A 22195-nucleotide genomic window follows, 5' to 3' on the forward strand; every position below is an offset into this window, starting at 1 on the left:
CCTGGGTCAGATACATCACGTGATCACACTGACAGAACCACAGGCACATAGACACAGGCAACAGAGCATGCACAATGTCGGCACTATTACAGTGTATATCCACCTTTCGCAGCAATGCAGGCTGCTATTCTCCCATGGAGACGATCGTAGAGATGCTGGATGTAGTCCTGTGGAACGGCTTGCCATGCCATTTCCACCTGGCGCCTCAGTTGGACCAGCGTTCGTGCTGGACGTGCAGACCGCGTGAGACGACGCTTCATCCAGTCCCAAACATGCTCAATGGGGGACAGATCCGGAGATCTTGCTGGCCAGGGTAGTTGACTTACACCTTCTAGAGCACGTTGGGTGGCACAGGATACATGCGGACGTGCATTGTCCTATTGGAACAGCAAGTTCCCTTGCCGGTCTAGGAATGGTAGAACGATGGGTTCGATGACGGTTTGGATGTACCGTGCACTATTCAGTGTCCCCTCGACGATCACCAGTGGTGTACGGCCAGTGTAGGAGATCGCTCCCCACACCATGATGCCGGGTGTTGGCCCTGTGTGCCTCGGTCGTATGCAGTCCTGATTGTGGCGCTCACCTGCGCGGCGCTAAACACGCATACGACCATCATTGGCACCAAGGCAGAAGCGACTCTCATCGCTGAAGACGACACGTCTCCATTCGTTCCTCCATTCACGCCTGTCGCGACACCACTGGAGGCGGGCTGCACGATGTTGGGGCGTGAGCGGAAGACGGCCTAACGGTGTGCGGGACCGTAGCCCAACTTCATGGAGACGGTTGCGAATGGTCCTCGCCGATACCCCAGGAGCAACAGTGTCCCTAATTTGCTGGGAAGTGGCGGTGCGGTCCCCTACGGCACTGCGTAGGATCCTACGGTCTTGGCGTGCATCCGTGCGTCGCTGCGGTCCGGTCCCAGGTCGACGGGCACGTGCACCTTCCGCCGACCACTGGCGACAACATCGATGTACTGTGGAGACCTCACGCCCCACGTGTTGAGCAATTCGGCGGTACGTCCACCCGGCGTCCCGCATGCCCACTATAGGCCCTCGCTCAAAGTCCGTCAACTGCACATACGGTTCACGTCCACGTCCACGCTGTCGCGGCATGCTACCAGTGTTAAAGACTGCGATGGAGCTCCGTATGCCACGGCAAACTGGCTGACACTGACGGCGGCGGTGCACAAATGCTGCGCAGCTAGCGCCATTCGACGGCCAACACCGCGGTTCCTGGTGTGTCCGCTGTGCCGTGCGTGTGATCATTGCTTGTACAGCCCTCTCGCAGTGTCCGGAGCAAGTATGCTGGGTCTGACACACCGGTGTCAATGTGTTCTCTTTTCCATTTCCAGGAGTGTAGTTCTAAGTTCTAGGGGACTGATGACCATAGCTGTTAAGTCCCATAGTGCTCAGAGCCATTTGAACCATTTTTTTGAACACTGGACCTCCAGCTGCAGCTATGGTCTGTAGTGCTATTTCTTATGGCAACAGGACAACTCTCGTAGTTATCACACGCTCCTTTCTTTCTTTCTTTTGCTACTGCCTTTATCTCGCATTGTGCTCAGGGGCGGCAGGGTGAAGTACGGAATTGGCACAGTTAATTGTAAGGGGTGGCCGGATGCCCTTCCTGCCGCCACCCCATACCCCCTGGGACAGAAGTAGTGTACCCCAGCTGCCTGTGTCTAGTGTAAATCGTGAAACAGTGTGAATGTCTTTCAAATGTCTGCGAGTGGTGTAACGGAGGCGGGACGTAGGGACCAGCCCAGTATTCACTTAGTAGGATGTGGAAAACCGCCTAAAAACCGCACCCAGGCTGGCCGACACACCGCCCGTCGTCGTTAACCCGCCGGGGCCGGCGCGCCGGGGCCGGGGCCGGGGCCGGCGCGCCTACCCGAGTCCAGGAAGCAGCGCGTTAGGGCTCTCGGCTGCCCTGGCGAGTGTGGTTACCACACGCACCCTGACTGCAAATTTGTACATCCATCTGGTGATTCGACTTGTTTTACAACAGGATAACACTCCCGTACATGCCGCTGTTGTAACACAACTTGATCTACAAAGTGTCGACATGCCGTGGCCTGCTCGATCACCAGATCTGTCACCAATCGAGCACATATGGGATATCGTGGGGCGACTGCTCCAGTGTCATCGCCAAAGAGCAAATTTTAACTGTCCCAGTATTGACCGACCAAGTGCAACCGGCATGGAACTGCATCCCACAAACTGACATTCGGCACCTGTACAACACAATCCATGCACGTCTGCATACCTGCATTCAACATTCTTGCGGCTACACAGGGTTATTGAGGGGCAAGTATTTCACACTCGCAATGGCTTATCTCGCACTTTCATGAACCTGTGATTCTGCATTGTTAAACATTCAAATGTGCCACTTAGACAAATGTATTCCCAAAATTTCATTATTCTACATTAATTAGGTTTTGGTGCTGCGTCAGGGTATATACTGTTCCTCCTTGTATGTAGCATTCCGAGCGAAGTAGCTTTGAGTGTATCTGATCAGCGAAACTGCTTACCAGAGACGGTTACTGAGAACCAAGTGAGCAATCGATCGCGCCGAACCCCGACGAGGACGTGTCCGAAGGTTCAAATGGCTCTAAGCACTATGGGATTTAACATCTGAGGTCGTCATCAGTCCCCTAGATTTACAAGGAAACCTCCCCATCGCATCCCCCTCAGATTTAGTTATAAGTTGGCACAGTGGATAGGCCTTGAAAAACTGAAAACAGATCAATCGAGAAAACAGGAAGAAGTTGTGTAGAACTATGAAAAAAATAAGCAAAATATACAAACTGAGTAGTCCATGCGAAAGACAGGCAACATCAAGGATAGTGTGAGGTCAGGAGCGCCTTGGTCCCGTGGTTAGCGTGAGTAGTTGCGGAACGAGAGGTCCTTGGTTCAAGTCTTTCCTCGAGTGCGAAGTTTAATTTTTTTATTTTCAGACAACTATCAAAGTTCAGGCACTCACACATAATCAACTTAGCTCTCCAAAATTCCAGGACATGTTCAGATATGCTTGGACATATGCAGGATTTGACGGTCTACACACGGAAAAATTTGAAAACGTTAAAAACACATGTTTTGACAGAGCACAGGGTAAACTGTGCGACTGTGAAACTGTTGCATTCATTTGTTGCAGTTTATGTGACAAACTCTTATGTTTTCAACACTTTTTTGGGAGTGATTATCACATCCACAAGAAAACCTAAATCGGGCGAGATAGAAGAATCTTTTTACCCAATCGCCAAGTGTACAAGTTAGGTGCGTCGACAACATATTCCTGTCATGTGACGCACATGCCGTCACCAGTGTCGTATAGAATATATCAGACGTGTTTTCCTGTGGAGGAATCGGTTGACCTATGACCTTGCGATCAAATGTTTTCGGTTCCCATTGGAGAGGCACGTTCTTTCGTCTACTAATCGCACCGTTTTGCGTTGCGGTCGCAAAACACAGACACTAAACTTATTACAGTGAACAGAGAGATCAATGAACGAACGGACAGATCATAACTTTGCGAAAATAAAGAAAGTAAACTTTTCACTCGAGGGAAGACTTGAACCCAGGACCTCTCGTTCCGCAGCTGCTCACGCTAAGCACGGGACCACGGCGCTCCTGAGCTCACACTGTCCTTGATGTTGCCTATCTTGCGCATGGACTACTCAGTTTGTATATTTTGCTTATTTTTCTCATAGTTCCACACAACTTCTTCCTGTTTTCTCGATCGATCTGTGTTCAGTTTTTCAAGGCCTATTCACTGTGCCAAGTGCCAACTTATATAACTAAATCTGAGGGGGGGGGGGGTGCGATGGGGAGGTTCCCTTGTTAGAACTACTTAAACCTAACTAACTGAAGGAAATCACACACATCCATGGCTGAGGCAGGATTCGAACCTGCGACCGTAGCAGCAGCGCGGTTCCGGACTGAGGCGCCTAGAACCGCTCGGCCACCCCGGCCGGCAGTGTTCGAAGGCAGCGGAAGCAAAACCTATGCCCAACCGCTATGCAGCGTAATTACAGGGCTATTACAAATGATTGAAGCGATTTCATAAATTCACTGTAGCTCCATTCATTGACATATGGTCACGACACACTACAGATACATAGAAAAACTCATAAAGTTTTGTTCGGCTGAAGCCGCACTTCAGGTTTCTGCCGTCAGAGCACTCGAGAGCGCAGTGAGACAAAATGGCGACAGGAGCCGAGAAAGCGTATGTCGTGTTTGAAACGCACTCACATCAGTCAGTCATAACAGTGCAACGACACTTCAGGACGAAGTTCAACAAAGATCCACCAACTGCTAACTCCATTCGGCGATGGTATGCGCAGTTTAAAGCTTCTGGATGCCTCTGTAAGGGGAAATCAACGGGTCGGCCTGCAGTGAGCGAAGAAACGGTTGAACGCGTGCGGGCAAGTTTCACGCGTAGCCCGCGGAAAATTGGCTCATGCTACAACTGGAGACCGACAGCGCCGACTTCATCTTTCAACAGGATGGTGCTCCACCGCACTTCCATCATGATGTTCGGCATTTCTTAAACAGGAGATTGGAAAACCGATGGATCAGTCGTGGTGTAGATCATGATCAGCAATTCATGTCATGGCCTTCACGCTCTCCCGACTTAACCCCATGCGATTTCTTTCTGTGGGGTTATGTGAAAGATTCAGTGTTTAAACCTCCTCTGCCAAGAAACGTGCCAGAACTGCGAGCTCGCATCAACGATCCTTTCGAACTCATTGATGGGAACATGCTGCACCGAGTGTGGGAGGAACTTGATTATCGGCTTGATGTCTGCCGAATCACTAAAGGGGCACATATCGAACATTTGTGAATGCCTAAAAAAACTTTTTGAGTTTTTGCATGTGTGTGCAAAGCATTTTGAAAATACCTCAAATAATAAAGTTATTGAAGAGCTGTGAAATCGCTTCAATCATTTGTAATAACCCTGTTCTAGAGACGCATTTTCTTGCGCGCGCAATCTCTGTCGCCTAGGATGTCAGTGACAATTAGGCTGTTAAAAACAACGGGTGAATAACGTGTCAGAGAGCGTCAGCAATAATGATGGGAGTGTCATTAGGGGTGAGTACAGGGCGGGGGCGGACCCGGTCCGGTCCAGTCCGATATTGTATCTGTGCGTGGCGTGCGCGCGTGCTGTCATCATTAGCGCTAATGGCGGGCGGGCTGTGACCGCTGCAGCTACCGCGACCGCCGACCCCGTTCTGCTCGTCCCAGCCGCCAGCCGCGTCTGCTGACCTCTGTTCTGTGTCTCCGCAAGCGCTACTCGTCTTTGACAAATCACAACGCTAACGTTCAAGACCATTCGGAGAACGTCTGAGATAAGGTCAACTACCAAGAACATTACGTACTGCTCAAATTAAATTTCATTATCATCAGCCATTCGAAATTCACTGCTGACAAGGGAATCTCCCCATCGCACCCCCCTCAGATTTAGTTATAAGTTGGCACAGTGGATAGGCCTTGAAAAACGGAACACAGCTCAATCGAGAAAACAGGAAGAAGTTGTGTGGAACTATGAAAAAAATAAGCAAATTATAAAAACTGAGTAGTCCACGCGCAAGATAAACAACATCAAGGATAATGTGAGCCAAGGAGCGCCGAGGTCCCGTGGTTAGCGTGATCAGCTGCGGAGCGAGAGGTCCTTGGTTCAAGTCTTCCCTCGAGTGATAAGTTTAATTTTTTATTTTCAGACCATTATTATCTGTCCGTCCGATGCGAGGTAACTGCGCCGTAGTATGGGGGCGCTACACCTAAACGGAAAAATTTGAAAACGTTAAAAACATATGTTTTGGCAGAGCACAGGAAAAACTGTGCGACTGTGAAACTGTTGCATTCATTTGTTGCAGTTTATGTGACAAAATCGGGCAAGGTAGAAGAATCTTTTTACCCATTCGCGAAGTGTACAAATTAGGTGGGTTGACAACATATTCCTGTCATATGACACACATGCCGTCGCCACTGTCGTATAGAATATATCAGACGTGTTTTTCTGTGGAGGAATCGGTTGAACTATGGTTCAAATGGCTCTGAGCACTATGGGACTTAACATCTGAGGTCATCAGTCCCCTAGAACTTAGAACTACTTAAACCTAACTAACCTAAGGACATCACACACATCCATGCCCGAGGCAGGATTCGAACCTGCGACCGTAGCAGTCGCGCGGTTCCGGACTGCACGCGTAGAACCGCTAGACCACCGCGGCCGGCTGGTTGACCTATGACCTTGCGATGAAATGTTTTCGGTTCCCATTAGAGAGGCACGTCCTTTCGTCTACTAATCGCACGGTGTTCCGGTGCGGTCGCAAAACACAGACACTAAACTTATTACAGTGAACAGAGACGTCAATTAACGAACGGACAGATCATAACTTTGCGAAAATAAAGAGAGTAAACTTTTCACTCGAGGGAAGAGTTGAGGCAAGGACCTCTCGTTCCGCAGCTGCACACGCTAACCACGGGACCACAGCGCTCTTGAGCTCGTACTGTCCTTGATGTTGCATATCTTGAGCATGGATTACTCAGTTTGTATATTTTGCTTATTTTTTTTTCATAGTTCCACACAACTTCTTCCTGTTTTCTCGATCGATCTGTGTTCAGTTTTTCAAGGCCTATCCACTGTGCCAACTTATAACTAAATCTGAGGGGGGTGCAATGGGGAGGTTCCCTTGTGAGCCAGGTTTTTCCAAGCGTTATAGCCTTTAGCCATACGCTTCCGCGTTTCCAAATGTTTTCTCTCGATTTTCCAGTATATCAAGGCCTCGAACGTACACCACTGTGGAAATTGCAACACCCAGAAGGAAAAGTGCGAATCACTCCAAAATCGGAGGATGTGTAGAACAGTGGAACGATGCTACGTGATTAAGATTGCTGTGAGGGGGTGTGCACATAGGCCCAGAAGCGCTCTCTTTTCTGAGATCGGGCAGGTCAGTGTTATGCCACGCTAAGAAGATGCAAAGCCGTCAAACGAAGTGGAAACGCGCAAGTAAGGGCCGATATACCTCGTAAACGTCAAAGGGCGCAGTATCAGCAATATCAGTTCGATCGTCCGCAGCTCGTGGTCTTGCGGTAGCGTTCTCGCTTCCGGCGCACACGGGGTCCCGGGTTCGATTCCCGGCGGGGTCAGGGATTTTCTCTGCCTCGTGATGACTGGGTGTTGTGTGTACTTCATCATCATTGGCTCGCAAATCGCCGATGTGACGTCACCTAAAAAGGACTTGCAATACGGCGGCCGAACTTCCCCGCATGGGGCCTCCCGGCCAACAATGCCGTACGACCATTTCAGTTAGATCGAACAGGGCATGTGATTTGGTATCAGTGCAACAGGTTTGTGACACCGCTCGTTCTGAGCACACTGCTACTACAGTGCTGCGTGTGTGGAACGCGTGGTTAGAAGAGGATCGTATAGAGCGACGCTCGGGTACTGTGAAGCACAATGTGGCCACAGCACGGGATGACAGCCATCTTGTTCGCATAGCCGTTACCCACAGAACAGCTTTGCCCACTGTCGTTGGAGCAAATTGCAATGGATGCGGACGTGTCTGCCTCGACAGTCATACACCATCTGCTGAGGGCTGTACCGATGGGACGCATGGGAATATGTCGGCTTCCACTAAGGCCTTGTGTGTGTTAGGCACTACAGAGGTGAAGGCAATCGGGCAAAATGCATCGCTGAGTGGCATTGGGGTCCCACTGGCTTAACATACGATCTCGCGTCCTATTTATTGAGGGAAATGCAAACATCTGGAAGTTTTTAGACCCCGAGGCATTGCCCCTTCTGCAGGTAGCTTCACATGCCATATTTTAGCTGGGCAATGCCCGGTCACATGTGACGAGGAATGCGCAAGCCTTTTTCGAAGAACGAGTAGCGTTCCTTTCCTGGAGTGCCCGTTTGTCTGACACGTCGCACATCGAATATGTCTGGGATATGGTCGGTCAGCAACTTGTTCGTTCTGCTCTTCTTGCTTTGCAGACGCACCCACGAACCGTGGCAGCGTGTTCCCCAGTAGCATATCCAGGCTCTCTTTCATTCCATCCCACAACTTCTAGACTCTGATTCCAGCACGTAGCGGCCTCATACCGTACTGAATTCTCACGGCCAAAGCGCATGTACAGTTCTGTAATTATAATCGTTTGTGCCTTGTCATGTCACTAATCTATGATACAAATTTTATTCTAATCGCATGTCTCCTTCTTGGTGTTGCAATTTTCACAAAGAGAAGTATATTTTATAAGAACGTAGCTTCCGCGGCTGGTGTCATAGTGATTAAAATTCTTATGGCTATTATACTAAAAACTAACAACAATAATAAACCAAAACCGACGTTTCGGCCGAATTGCAACGGCCTTCCTCAGGGCACGACTGGTTTTGCATGGGGATAGGTGCTTCTATTTATTACAGACTATCGATGTCTAACGTCACTATTGTAAAACTTTTAATTGGCCCTCTAATATGATTAGCTAGTCATGACGTAAGGGAAGATGGAAGGAAAGAGGCTATTCGTGGATGTCCATGTCGTCAACGATTGGTACACTTACCATATGTAAAAGGCGTCAATGAACGGCTAGGCAACGTCCTCCGCCGACGAGGTTTCAAACTGATTTTTCGAAGCAGTCACTGGATCCACGAAATGATAGATTCCACCAAGGATGTAGTCAACAATCTTAGGACTGTAGGTGTTTACGAACTACGGTGTGAGTGCGGAGCTACCTACATAGGAGAAACAGGGAGACCTGTCAGCTTACGAGTAGCAGAACACGAACGCTATGTACGATTATAACAACATAATAAATCGGCGATAGTGGAACACCACCGTGATTGTGGACAACCTCTCAGGTTCCAGGAAGCCTGAGTACTGGCGAAAGAATCGTGGATGCGAGAGCGCAAAATACGGGAGGCGATCGAAATTATTAAGCACCCTGATAACATCAACAGAGAAGATGGCTACAAACTCCCGGCGTCCCGGCTGCCGACCATCCCAGTCCAACGGGCCGCGAGCGGTCGCGGCGCAGAAGTTACACGGGACACGGACGTATCTGCACAAACAGCTGTAGAGCAACTGTCAGTCCACTTCCGTGCACACCAGGAGGAAAACTTGCCGACCAGAAGCCGAACGCTGATTGGCGGACAGCTACCAATCGTTGACGACATGGACATCCACGAAAAGCCTCTTTCCTTCCATTTTCCCTTACGTCACGACTAGCCAATCATATTAGAGGGCCAATTAAAAGTTTTACAATACTGACATCAGACATAGATAGTCTGTAATAAATAGAAGCACCTATCCCCATGCAAAACCATTCCCGCTCACGCTGCGGTGAGGTACGCATAGCAGATTGTCGCTGTTGCTACTGGAGATGCCTGGACGCGGAAGTGGACGCAAAGCTGCTGCCTTGGCGGAGTTGCTGCTCACGATAGCAGGGACTTCCGGCAAGAAGAAGAGGAAGACTGCAGCGCAGTGCTTTCGCTGCCAAAAGCTTGGCCACGTCGCCAAGCACTGCAGCGGAGCAGTTGCGTGCTTGAAGTGTGCGCAAGCACACGACACACGTGACTGGAAGAAGCAGAAGGACGCCCCCTGCACCTGCGCCAACTGCGGTGGCGCACACGCGGCCAACGCCCGTTCCTGCGCCTACAGAAGAAATTGGCGCGGACCGGAGAAGAAGACGCAGAAGCAAGTAACCACCACACACGAAGAGGTGGTCACTTGCACAGAAGACGTCGTCACCAGGCGCCTTAACGACGCCGTACAAGAAGCCATGTCCGCCTTCAAATCCGCCATGGCGGAAGAGAGGGCGGCCATGCTGGCGGAACTGGGCGAGGCTCGGCGTCAGATTGCTGTGCTGACGCAGGAGCTTCGCTCAGCCAAAGAAGTCTCCGCCACAACAGAGGACACCGCCACCCAGACGACTCCTCCACGTGAGAAAGAGTTCGCGACGGTGGCCACGCAGACAGACGAGCCTGCCGAAGGGGAGGCGACACAGCACAAGAAGGACACCGAAGCAGCAGCGCAAGAAGAGGAGTGGGAAGAAGTCCCATTCCTGCCGCTTCCAGACATGTACAGCGCAAGCGCTGTGACGAAGAAGATCGCTGACTCACTTCGCGATGGTACATACCCCCACCACGACAACCCTTATCCTTTCGTTCCACCTAACCTTTCTAAACCTCCACCCCCACACCAACCAATTGAGTATCCAGAAGGCCTTGTTGGTCTTTCTAGGGAGGATTACGATCTGATCAATTCCTTCCCTATCTTCACAGAGTGGCAAATGCGCTACATCATCTTCGCTCTGGTCCACGGAGAGTATGAAAAAGCAGGATACACTATATCCACTATCCCAACCGAGGGAGAGCCCTCAGCAACAGCCAAGAAGAAGAAGAAAAATCGTCACACCGACAAGTACAGGAAATAGGTCATCGGCACTCCTTGCCAGTCCAGAAATACCTACCTGTACAGAAAGAAGATTCGACGAGACTCCCAGGGGAGTAAAGGCCAAACGGCCACAAACTTCCAATAGAACATCCTCACAGTGAGGAAGTCACAAAAGGAGAGCAGCATGCAAAACCAGTCTTGGCCTGAGGAAGGCCGTTGCAATTCGGCCGAAACGTCGGTTTTAGTTTATTATTGTTGTTAGTTTTTAGCAATGACGCGGCATAATACCCGGAAGAATTTTAATCAATAAACGTGTATTTTATTGAATCCATCGAAGAACTTCGTTTATTCATCTGCCATCCAACTGCCTGATTTGATATCACCAGGAAAGGGATGGTATATGGGTCGGGGGACGTTAGACAGTCACTCTATTCTCGCAGTAATATCGCTGCGCTTTTCTGCTAGTATTGCTGTTTCAGTCGCTTATGCAGGTCTATTGAGTTATATCTGTGTAGAGTGCTCTGGTCGACGATGACAAATTACTTTCATCGTAAGACATTAGAGAAACTACAAACGCTACTCTGCTCTGGCTGTGTTACTGCAATGATGATGCTTGGTAAAACACCGGAATTCAAACCAGACTTCGATTTGATGACACCGCCCACCTCCATTTTATGTTCATTAAAATCATTATTATATTTTCCGCTCCAATTTGTGCCCTAAGTAATTTCATGGTTGTTCTGTCTCTCCTAATAATTCCCAACACACACCTCTCCACTGCTTCCTGATCAACCCTGAATTTGTCTGTGATGATTTGGGCATTAAAATCCAAGTCTCACTGCCATGACGCCAAAGATATTGTAAACTTCCCAGACAAATGAAAAGACTGGTTTTGAAAACTTTGTTTCATCTATCACTTTTACTCAGTACATTTTGTCCCCTCAAATCATTCGCTGATTAAAGTTCTCTTAATACAAAAGTTCATCAGTTGATCTTATGAATTCATTCTTAAATTCTACAATTTTTGATGTGTCGATTATCAATTATTTTTAGTCTTATTATTACTGTCAAATTCTTCCAATAGTTGTTGATGTGTATATACGCTAGAGGCAAAAAGAAAAATTTTCATCAGCAAAACGAAAGTGGTTGATCTTTGCTCCATTAACACGTATTACTTCTTCGTTTTCCCAGTCTAGGGATCTGGAGGTCAGGACTGCTGAGAATAACCGTGGGTATGTGGGACATTCTTGTCCGACACCGCGTTCAAATCTGAACCTCTCACTATTCTGGTGGAGTCCGATAGAAACTGTAGCAGTGACATAGACATTCCTTAGTGTACCAAAATAGTTTGAATAAATGCTGTATTTCTCAAGGACAGTTAGTTTGGTTATTATTGAAACTGAGTTAAAAGGTTTTCTTAAAATATATAAATACCATGCAGAGTGGTAATTCGTACTCGTTAGCAAACCACTTACAAATATTACATTATGCTCTATTCATTAAAAAACGACTTCGTATTTATTTTATTATTGCGCAGTTTGCGATTATTTTAGTGAGTATCTTTATGTTAAGGAAAAGAGACTAATAGCTCAACAACTTTTTTGTCCTGCCTGCCTTCTTTAGTGTGAAGAGCACAATTAAAGATTTGTTACATTTTTGCAAATTGGCATTTCTATACAGATACTTAAAAAATTAATTTCATATTTCACAAGAGAGTGCTTACGTGGTTAGGGTTACTGAACTGCGCACGATTTCTAAACTATGTTACGAACCACCTGCGTGTTGCATAACGCGAGAAACAGTCAACACACCAAGACCGGTTTGAAACTTACACTTACAGACTGCATTATTGGTTGACACTGTTCTTTACTCACGGAATGCTAACACAAAGAAGCAACACAAGAAAAAATCGTCAAACGCTTTTGGCCGTCACATTCTTCAGGCTGCCATCAATGAAGAATCCTGAAACTTAGAACCACACAGGCCCGTTATTGGCAGAATATCAGTGGTAGAATTGTTGCAGCGTACAGCATACTGACAGCCGAATGACAGGTATTCATATTGTGAATTAACATACACGCACTCACCTTAGCGATAGGCTAATGAAACCAATACGGTCTTTGTTAATTAATGACCGGTATTCTGTTTCAATTAGCTAAATACTCTAAAATATTTTCCGAAGTAGATCGTGTTAATACTACGTTATTTATGTCGCACAAAACTCCATAGATAATGGACATGTATTGAACTCATGCAATAGACTAAACTTGTGACAGCTAACAGAATTCATGAAACTTCCCGGCAGATTAAAACTGTGCGCCGGACCGAGATTCGAACTAGTGCTCTAGCGACTTACGACCCCTCCTCACAGCTTCATTTCCGCCAGTACCTCGTCTCAGAAGTACATCTGTGAGGAGAAGTCACAAGTCTGCCTTCTGTAGCTCAGTCGGTAGAGCACTAACACGCAAAAGGCAACGGTCACGAGTTCGAGTCTGGGTCCGGCATGCAGTTTTTAACTGCCAGGAAGTTTCATATCAGTGCACATTTCGCTGCAGATTGAAAATTTCGTTCTGGTAACAGGATTCATGCTAACGTCACAGAAGTTAAATTTGTGTGATTTTCTGAGATGTTTCGGATATTCGGAAAATGTAATCAAGCTACTGAAAAAGGTAGAAATGCTATATAATACAGTAAATCCATAAAGAAAAAAACTGCGATGTTACTGTGGAATAATAAAGCATGAATGTTGGTTTCATGCTACTGATTACCCTCTTAAAGTTGTATGCTGCAAGATTTTGTTGTTTTTACTGTGTATAAATATAGATCTTACAGAAGATGATTGCAAATAGTCATTTCTTAAAATAAGCCATCTATTTGATGAGAAGACATAACCAAAAGGTACTGTTTCCTCAAACTAAACGAACACATTATCTCTTTGTATTCCGGTCCCACAAATAGGACAAGAAAAGTAACGAGAGATGTTCCCAATTACGTTGGAACTTTCTCTAGCTCGACGAAGAGCGTCATTTCGACATTATGTCTACTCGAAAATCGGGCAGAAAATTTCTGGAAATATCGATTCGTGCTGTTTCACGCACCAATTTGTTTACTATTGATGATACCTGGGAACTTATTATAGTGATAACCGGAATATATAGAGATAACTTACGTTCCAAATCCTTCGTAACTACTTTTTTTAATATTAGTACAAAAGAAATAAAAACGTGCACAAAGTAAAACAACGCATAGCAATACACAATGGTACGTTTCATAGCTACAAGACATATATTTGACAAGCAAAATAAAATTTTTTCACTAACTATTCTAATGAACAACCAAGGTTAATGACTAATGACACGGTACTTAATTTCAATGATCTGACACATCCACGTGCGTTCTGATACACAGTGAACTGCCTCCCTGTTTTACACTACTTACGCTCTAGCACCGTATTCTTTTTATATCCATCTCCATGACTTCCATTATATCTATATATGACGGTAGTACCTGTTCCCGAAAGAACAGTTGCAGTTGATGACCATGCAGGTTTGCTAGAAATGAAATGATAATTAAATGGACACCCTAGCTGCAAATAGGCGTTGATGTACTTCGTTGGGGGCATGTTGAATATGTGTGCCCTGACCGGGACTTCGAACCCAGGACATCCTGCTTACATGGCAGACGCTCTATGAATCTGAGCCACCGAGGGCACGGAGGATAGTGCGCCTGCAGGGATTTATCCCCTGCACGCTCCCCGAAAGACCGTCATTTCCAAAATGTCCACACCACTACATTCGTAGTGCTCCTAATAGATGTTTGCCCATCATACTCATTACTCGTGGCAGATTAATCTACCAAGTCCCGTACGAGTTCGGGCATAGCGTGTGCGTTCATTCTACAGAAGCTGCACAGTCATTCAATGGTATCTGTTCTTTCGGCAACAGCTACTACCGTCATATATAGTTAAAATATGGCTTCCCAGCCATTGACCTTCTTGTGCGGACCCACACGCTATGCCCCAACTCGGACGGGACTTGGTAGATTAATCTGCCACAAGTAATGAGTATGATGGGCAAACATCTATTAGGCGCACTACAAAAGTAGTGGTGTGGACATGTTGGGAATGTGGGTCTGACGGGGAGCGTGCAAGGGATAAGTCGCTGCAGGCGCACTATCCTCTGTGCCCTCGGTGGCTCAGATGAATAGAGAGTCTGCCATGTAAGCAGGAGATCCCGGGTTCGAGTCCCGGTCGGGGCACACATTTTCAACATGTCCCCAACGAAGTACATGAATGCCTGTTTGCAGCTAGGGTGTCCATTTAATTATCATTTCATTCCATTATATCTATAAATATTAATTTTTCTTCCATGCCTAAGAAATAACTTTCCCATATGAGTTCAACATGATTGTAACACCCTGTGGGCAAAGTGAGGTGCGTTTTCTGAGCCACCTCAAAATTAGTCGTCCTCAACTACTTTTTAATGATTCTATTTGTTCTAGTTAACTGAGATTTCTCGAGGAACACTCATTGTGCCGTGGAATGAAGCTGATTATCCAAAGTGGACACATATTCTTTGGAAATAATGCGACCTTGCAGAGTAATCATGGGGCCCATGAATTACAACGATATGACTGCCAAAATCATCAACGAATCCCTGTCATGTCTTTTTCACTCTTGGAACGTAAACTCAGCAAGTAGATGGAAACAGTGTGAAAGAAGACTCATCCGACCAAATGATTTTCTTCCATTGGTCCGTAGTCCAGGTTTCAAGCTTCATCTCGACCTGTTTCTGTTACGGGCGTTTGTATCACTGATGAGTGGTTTTGGAGTTCCAGCTCGCCCTGCAATTTGTCCAATCCATGGAAGTTCGGTGGCACCTGCCCGCGCCATAGCTTTTATTTTTCTCTCAAACGAGCACGAAACCAATTATATTACGAGACAGACGGAGTGTAGACTTTGAAACGGTATAGTATATCTCTTCCCTAGCGTATTTCAAGAGTAAAATTGTAACTAACTGTAATATATGCTGTAATTACAATGCAAATAAGTTAAAGTTGTGCCAGATTTCGCAATACAATATGATCACAGAAAAACATGCTATTGAGATTTTAGGTACAGAGAATAAGTCACAATGTCGTATTTAGGCCATGCGAACACAGATCACTAATAGAACAATGGCTGAAGCGACTAACGAGAGAGTTGAGCTTCCGTGAAAGTTTGCTCCAATCTTTGGTTCTACATTTTCTCAAGGGAATGAACTTCCACTTTCGCTCCTAGGAAGGCGTTACACTTCCAGTGTACAGACCATTTTCTAAGGAAGGCAAAGCTGGTGAAGAGAATATTTATTTTTCTTAAACATCTGTACTGTACCGATATTTTTGAGACTCTTAAGTGACTGATGATTTTTTAATAAACTGCAATCCAGAAACTTGAGACAGACTAGTATAGAGAAATGCAAACTAGTGTCAGCTAGATTTCTTAGGTTTGTAGCGAAACTAGTATAAAAATTAGCACAACTTATTATCGGATGTAGATCACTGACAGCGACATCTAATTTAACCGATGTGAGTCTGAACGATATTTCAGAACCTACTCCTTCCCCAACTCCCACTCCCATACCGTGGCAGGTAAATAATGGATCCCAGCAGAAGCTATGTATGGTATCGATTACTTTGTGAAGGACGTCGCAAACTGTCTTACATTTAAGGAAAAGCTACAGTGTGTATTCGAAGTGCTATCACTGGCAAGAGTGATTGACGCATATGTGAAGTGTACAGAAGGGGAAGTGAGCACTGAACAGAATCAGCGCAAATCCATGACCATTGGGACGCACTGACAACGAGAGAACGTATCGGTTTGCGTTTACGTGTGTCACAGGCCATGGGTCTACGGGATATATTCCATGTTGACTTCAAATACTGCCAGCTCCCGAGTATTTGGATTTAGATCGTCCGTGCAACTTTCTACGCTTTTTGATGAATTAAGTGGATTAACAATAATATGAAGCTTGAAGCCTTCTGTAACAACTAGAAAGAATATATGATTACGTAGGCTTTCCCGGCGTAACAAGTCATGAAAGTCTCCTCAACTTTGCTGCCGGATCCTGAAATCAACTTGACTTGATATTCCGGCGATCCAACTGGTCGCCATCTTCAGGAAAATGCTGCTTCTGCTGATGAGTCCCGCTGAGAACTGACGCCAGGTTGCAAATCGACGTCCTATATAGCCACGTCAATTCCGTGTCAATGTGGGAAAGCTTACGTTGGACGTTCTATTCGCACAGTGCATGACAGGTGTGTGGAACATAGCCGTCACACGAGGCTACAACAGCCGGAAAAATCGGCGGTAGCATAACACTGCCTAAATGAGGGACACAAAATTGAACTTTGAGGAAACTGTTGTGGTTGCCAACATTTCCGGTTTTTGGATCAGTGTCTTTAAAGAGGCGATTGAAATTAGGTTAGCTGATAATTTAATCAACAGAGACAATGGGTTTCCTCTTAGCAAAACGTGGAATCCTGTATTATCCCGCATCAAAACTGAACGTTCTTCGGTGCGGCCTTGATTGCGATATATCGTTGCCAGCAGTGTTTCACTGAGGGCGGCGCCACTTCCCTGTTTTGGAAGGCAGAAACTGTGATGGGCGGCGCATGCGCCGTGTAATGAACGGTGGCCTATATAGGACGTCGAGTTGCAACCTGGAGTCAGTTCTCAGCGGGACTCATCAGCAGAAGCAGCATTTTCCTGAAGATGGCGAACAGTTGGATCGCTGAAATATCGAGTGAAGTTGATTTGAGGATCCAGCAGCAAACCCGAAGAGACTTTCATGATAGAAAGAATATATTTCGTTTAGAATACAGGATTGTGCAAAGGCACTGAAATGCGCTTATCTATTATTACAGTATCCAAGACAAAACACAGTTGACTATACAGATGTTTTTACTCATCTGAAAACGTGAAACGTCGACACGAAGAAAGTGAATGAAAAATAGAAACAAAGAAGGACCATTATTTACAGAAAGTGAAATGAAAGGAAATATCCGAAATATTGCGTGTTTTAAATCTAATTTTCTAAATCAGTTGTCAGTTTCCTGCGTGTAAGTAGTTAGTGGGGTTTCAAACAAAACATGCAACATTTCCTGTGAATAATATAAATAGTTTCCTATAAAACTGTGTACTTTGGATTAACCATGGTTGTCAGTTACCCATGCAGTCCCGAATAATCGGGAGATTGCTGTAGGTTAATTTATTTATTTATTTCATTGATTTATTTATTGTTCCGTGGGACCAAATTAAGGAGAAGTCTCCATGGTCATGGAACGAGTCAATACATGAAATTATAACACGATAGAAGAAGCAGATAAAATGAAATACCCGAACCGTATTCAGGCGACAATTCGTAAGTTTAAATAAAGAAAATCAACAATGTAACACTGGAATTTGCTTAATTTTTCAGCTCTTCCAGGAGCTCCTCGACAGAATAGAAGGAGTGAGCCATGAAGAAACTCTTCAGTTTAGACTTAAAAGCGTTTAGACTACTGCTAAGATTTTTGAGTTATTGTGGTAGCTTATTGAAAATGGATGCAGCAGAATAATGCACTCCTTTCCGCACAAGAGTCAAGGAAGTGCATTCCACATGCAGATTGGATTTCTGCCTAGTATTAACTGAGTGAAAGCTGCTAACTCTTGGCAATAGGCTAATATTGCTAACAACAACAGACATTAAAGAAAATATATACTGTGAGGGCAATGCCAGAATTCCCAGACTATTGAATAGGGGTCGACAAGAGGTTCTCGATCTTACACCACATACAGCTCGAACAGCCCGTTTTTGAGCCAAAAATACCCTTTTTGAATCAGAAGAATTACCCCAAAAAATAATACCATACGACATAAGCGTATGAAAATATGCGAAGTAGACTACTTTTCGTGTTGAAGTGTCACTTATTTCAGATACTGGTCTAATGGTAAATAAAGCAGCATTAGTTTCTGAACAAGATCCTAGACATGGGCTTTCCACAACAGCTTACCATCTATCCGAACGCCTAGGAACTTGAACTGTTCCGTATCGCTTATAATATGCCAATTCTGTCTGATCAAAATATGTTCTTGTTGAATTGTGAGTTAGAAACTGTAAAAACTGAGTCTTACTGTGATTTAGCATCAAATTATTTTCCACCAGCCACGAACTTATTTCATGAACTACATCATTTGATAATGTTTCAATATTACACACAAGATCCTTCACAACCGAGCTGGTGTCATCAGGAAACAGAAATATTTTTGAATCACCTGTAATACTAGAAGGCATATCATTTATATAAATAAGAAACAGCAGTGGCCCCAGCACCGACGCTTGGGGAACGCCCCACTTAACAGTGCCCCATTGGGACTGAACATCGCTACCACTCTCAATTTTGCGGAGAATTACCTTCTGCTTTCTGTTCTTAAAGTAAGAGGCGAACCAATTGTAAATTACTCCCCTTACTCCATAATGGTCCAACTTCTGCAGTAATATTTTGTGGTCAACACAGTCAAAAGCCTTCGTTAAATCAAAGAAAACACCTAGCGTTCGCAACCTTTTATTTAATCCGTCAAAAACCTCACAGAGAAAAGAGAATATAGCATTTTCAATGAACTTGGTTTGGCAGTCACACTTATTTCTTTCTACTTCGAAAAACAACATAGGATAAACTTAACTGTATGTGTGTCACCTAGAGACAAACCTTTCTCGACTTTTAGTTTATTGTATCGAGATATGTGTTGTTGTTAACTCGCAGAATATACAGGAATGACAAGAGGTGAAGGAAAACAGAAGATGATGTATTTCATCCAGTTCTAGAGTCTCTCTCTCTCTCTCGTTTGACGCCTCAGTTTCGACAACGTAAAATACGGAAATATTAGCTAAATGACGAAGTTTGTTCGCGTGCAGTGGAAGCAGTTTCGTTCCCGAGGCAGCTGCTCGCTGTACGAGTGGCGCGGCGACAGGAAAGCCTACATGGTAGAGAACAGAGACAGGCGGAACAGAACGGCCCCATATTGTCTCGGGCGTAGGGGTCGGCCGTGGGACGTGCACACACACGGGGACACAGCACACAACACACAGCGGCGGCGCGGCCGGCGCCTACCTTCTTGAAGTATCCTCCGTGGAGGCGCATGTGGCCGTTGAGCGCGGGGATGTTCTTGAACTTGCGGTGGCAGAGGTTGCACTCGACCGGCTTGGGGTCCGGGCCCGCGTGGTGCGCGCGGTTCCCCGGCGCGCCGCCGCCTCCGCCGCCGGCGCCGCCTCCGCCGCCGGCGCCGCCTCCGCCGGTGCCGCCTCCACCTCCGCCGCCCGAGCTCTGGCCACACAAGAAACAGTGCGCGTCCAGCACAGCCACGCACTCCGACCCCTGCGCCCGAGCTCAGCTGCGCGCCTCTACCACCCGCGGCTCACATTGTACAGAGTGATCATCTCGTTTACCTTGGCGGAGAGTGCTAGAGTAGCGGACTTGGCTGCTTCCATTAAGACTATTGCTTTCCTCGAAACCGTACTGAAAGCTGAAGTTGCACGAGAGTTGGTGTACTCCAGGGGTCTCCAAACCACGGCTCGCAGGCCGAAACCGGCCCGCGAGAGCCGGCAAACCGGCCTGCGTTAGCTGGCCGGACATCCCCGCTATCCGGCCCGCCAAATATTTGAGGTGGTACCTTTACTGCCAACAATTGAGTTTCGAGGCCTATCGCGACCAGTACACCGCGGCATTGTCTGAGCTCTATCTTTACAAAGCGGAAGGTCATGGTTAAACTTGTGACCATCCACAATAAACAGACAGACCATTCTCAGTGAGATAGTGAAAAAAAAGAACGGTTAACAGACTAGTGTGGCGAAAACATTTTCAGTAAAAAAATTCTTTGCATTTTATTCTACTCACAAGTCTGGTGCAAGTCTTTCAAATGGACGCCACTTCAGCGACTAGCATTATTAATCAATCATTATGGAAGATGCTTCTTAAGCGAGGTTTCACTTTCTTTTGATTACGTTGTAAAATACACATAGCTAGTAAACCGTATAAAACATTTTTATTTAAAGGCAATTTAAAGAAAGTACAATACCTGGTGTACATATGATATTGGAAATTTTAGTTGTAATTGATGTATAAAAATAACTGTACTTAATTTATATCTTGAAAACTCACAGTGTTAGAGTATTCACGTAAAGAGATTTAACATCTTAGAGATAATTAGTGACTTTTATGAAGCTATAACTTTCCTTTCATAATTACCTCCAGTTGTAGATCAAGTTTACTGGTAGAGATAATCATCAGCGACTTCAAACGCTCATCACTTAATTTTGATCTGTAAATACTTTTTGCATGTTTCATTTTGGAGAAAGTCTTTTCACACAAATATTTAGTGCCAAAAGGTAAAAAAATCCACGGGCAAATTTATGTAAATTTGGAAACTGTGTGGATGGAAGACATTTATAAAATTCCAGTAATGTTGACTTTGAATGTTTTTCTTTAAAACAGTCGCTACATTGCAAATCAATAATTTCAAACTGAAGTTCTGTGGGTAACGCTTCTATATCGACGTCGAAGGGATTTTGAAATATCTTGACATCGTTTGAATTTGCATCGATATCTGAAAAACGTGATTCAAAATTAATTTTTAAAGCGCCCAAAGCTTGAATTGCGAAAGTTACAGGAAACAGAATCCCAGTTTGCTGACTGAATGTTTTGCATGTATTAAAATGCGTGAAGCATACTTTGTTCAACTGAGATTGAAACAAAGCAATCTTTTTTCGAAAGGACTTAACATGCGTGTATAAATCAGGCAGAAACTGGTTTTCACCTTGCAATTTTAAATTAAGGTCATTCATATGTTTGGTTAAGTCTGTATAAAATGCTAGCTTCGATGACCATTCACCGTTCCGTAACTTAGCCAGAGAGCGATTCCTTTAGTTCAAAAAAATTTCAGTTACTGTTCGGAGTTCAAACAAACGGGTCAGAACTTTACCGCAGCCAAGCCAACGCACTGCAGTATAATATGGCAAGTCGCTTTCCTCAATACCTTCAAGAAACTCGCGGAACTGGCGATGACTGAGTGCATGGGATCTTATATAATTAACAACTGAAATAACTGGCTTTAAAACTTCTGACATATCTAAATGTTTTCGACACGAACACTCATGGTGAATAATACAATGCACTACTGATGGTTTTGAGCCACCGTCATTTTCTACGGCCTTAGAAACGAGAGCAACAACACCTTTATTTTTCCCACTGGGTAGATCTTGGCCCTTATGACTTCGTGGAGGAGTCAATGTGGCCCGCGGACTAAAAAGTTTCGAGACCCCTGGCGTACTCTAACAACGTTTTGTTCGGAATCTGTATAAAGACTTTCCTCACACGTCTGGGTGAATTCTGTGTTGACCCCCTCGTCTAATCCTGGCTTACCTATCTGCATATGCTTGAAAGACGAGAGACGAGCTACAGTTCCTCGAGATACAACATGCCAGTTGTCCATGACACCAACAGTTGACTCTAACAATAAGCTACGTAAGAACTACACCACTGGAGGTTCTCTAACATGTACAGTAAAACGTAAAATACAGATAAAATTAAAGCCACCAGTCATTAAATTCATGTGCTCTCTCACAAATTACGAGGGATATTCAATAAGTAATACAACACATTACTTCTGAAAGCAGGTTGGGTTTATTCAGGATTCCAATACACCATATTATTCCCCACTCTCTTGGCTACAAAAGCCTATTTTTTCAAAATAATTTCCGTTTAATGCGACTGCCTTACGCCATC

General features: G+C 45.4%; 1 protein-coding gene across 6 annotated transcripts in view; it reads right to left on the reverse strand.

The window, feature by feature from the left end:
• The window catches only part of LOC126169670 (mucin-4-like), a 555343-nt gene that overhangs the window by 113516 nt on the left and 419632 nt on the right, over positions 1 to 22195 (reverse strand). Inside the window, exon 1 of one of the 6 annotated variants that reach the window (XM_049920662.1) lies at positions 19526 to 19658. The exons of the other annotated variants lie outside the window; for them this stretch is intronic. Within the exon in view, the coding sequence (XP_049776619.1) occupies positions 19526 to 19555 (30 nt within the window). The 5' untranslated portion in view covers positions 19556 to 19658. Of the gene's footprint in view, positions 1 to 19525; positions 19659 to 22195 lie in introns of those variants that run through there. 6 annotated transcript variants of the gene reach the window in all.

This window comes from Schistocerca cancellata, chromosome 1, assembly GCF_023864275.1.
Source record: "Schistocerca cancellata isolate TAMUIC-IGC-003103 chromosome 1, iqSchCanc2.1, whole genome shotgun sequence".
In the NCBI taxonomy this organism is placed as follows: domain Eukaryota; kingdom Metazoa; phylum Arthropoda; class Insecta; order Orthoptera; family Acrididae; genus Schistocerca; species Schistocerca cancellata.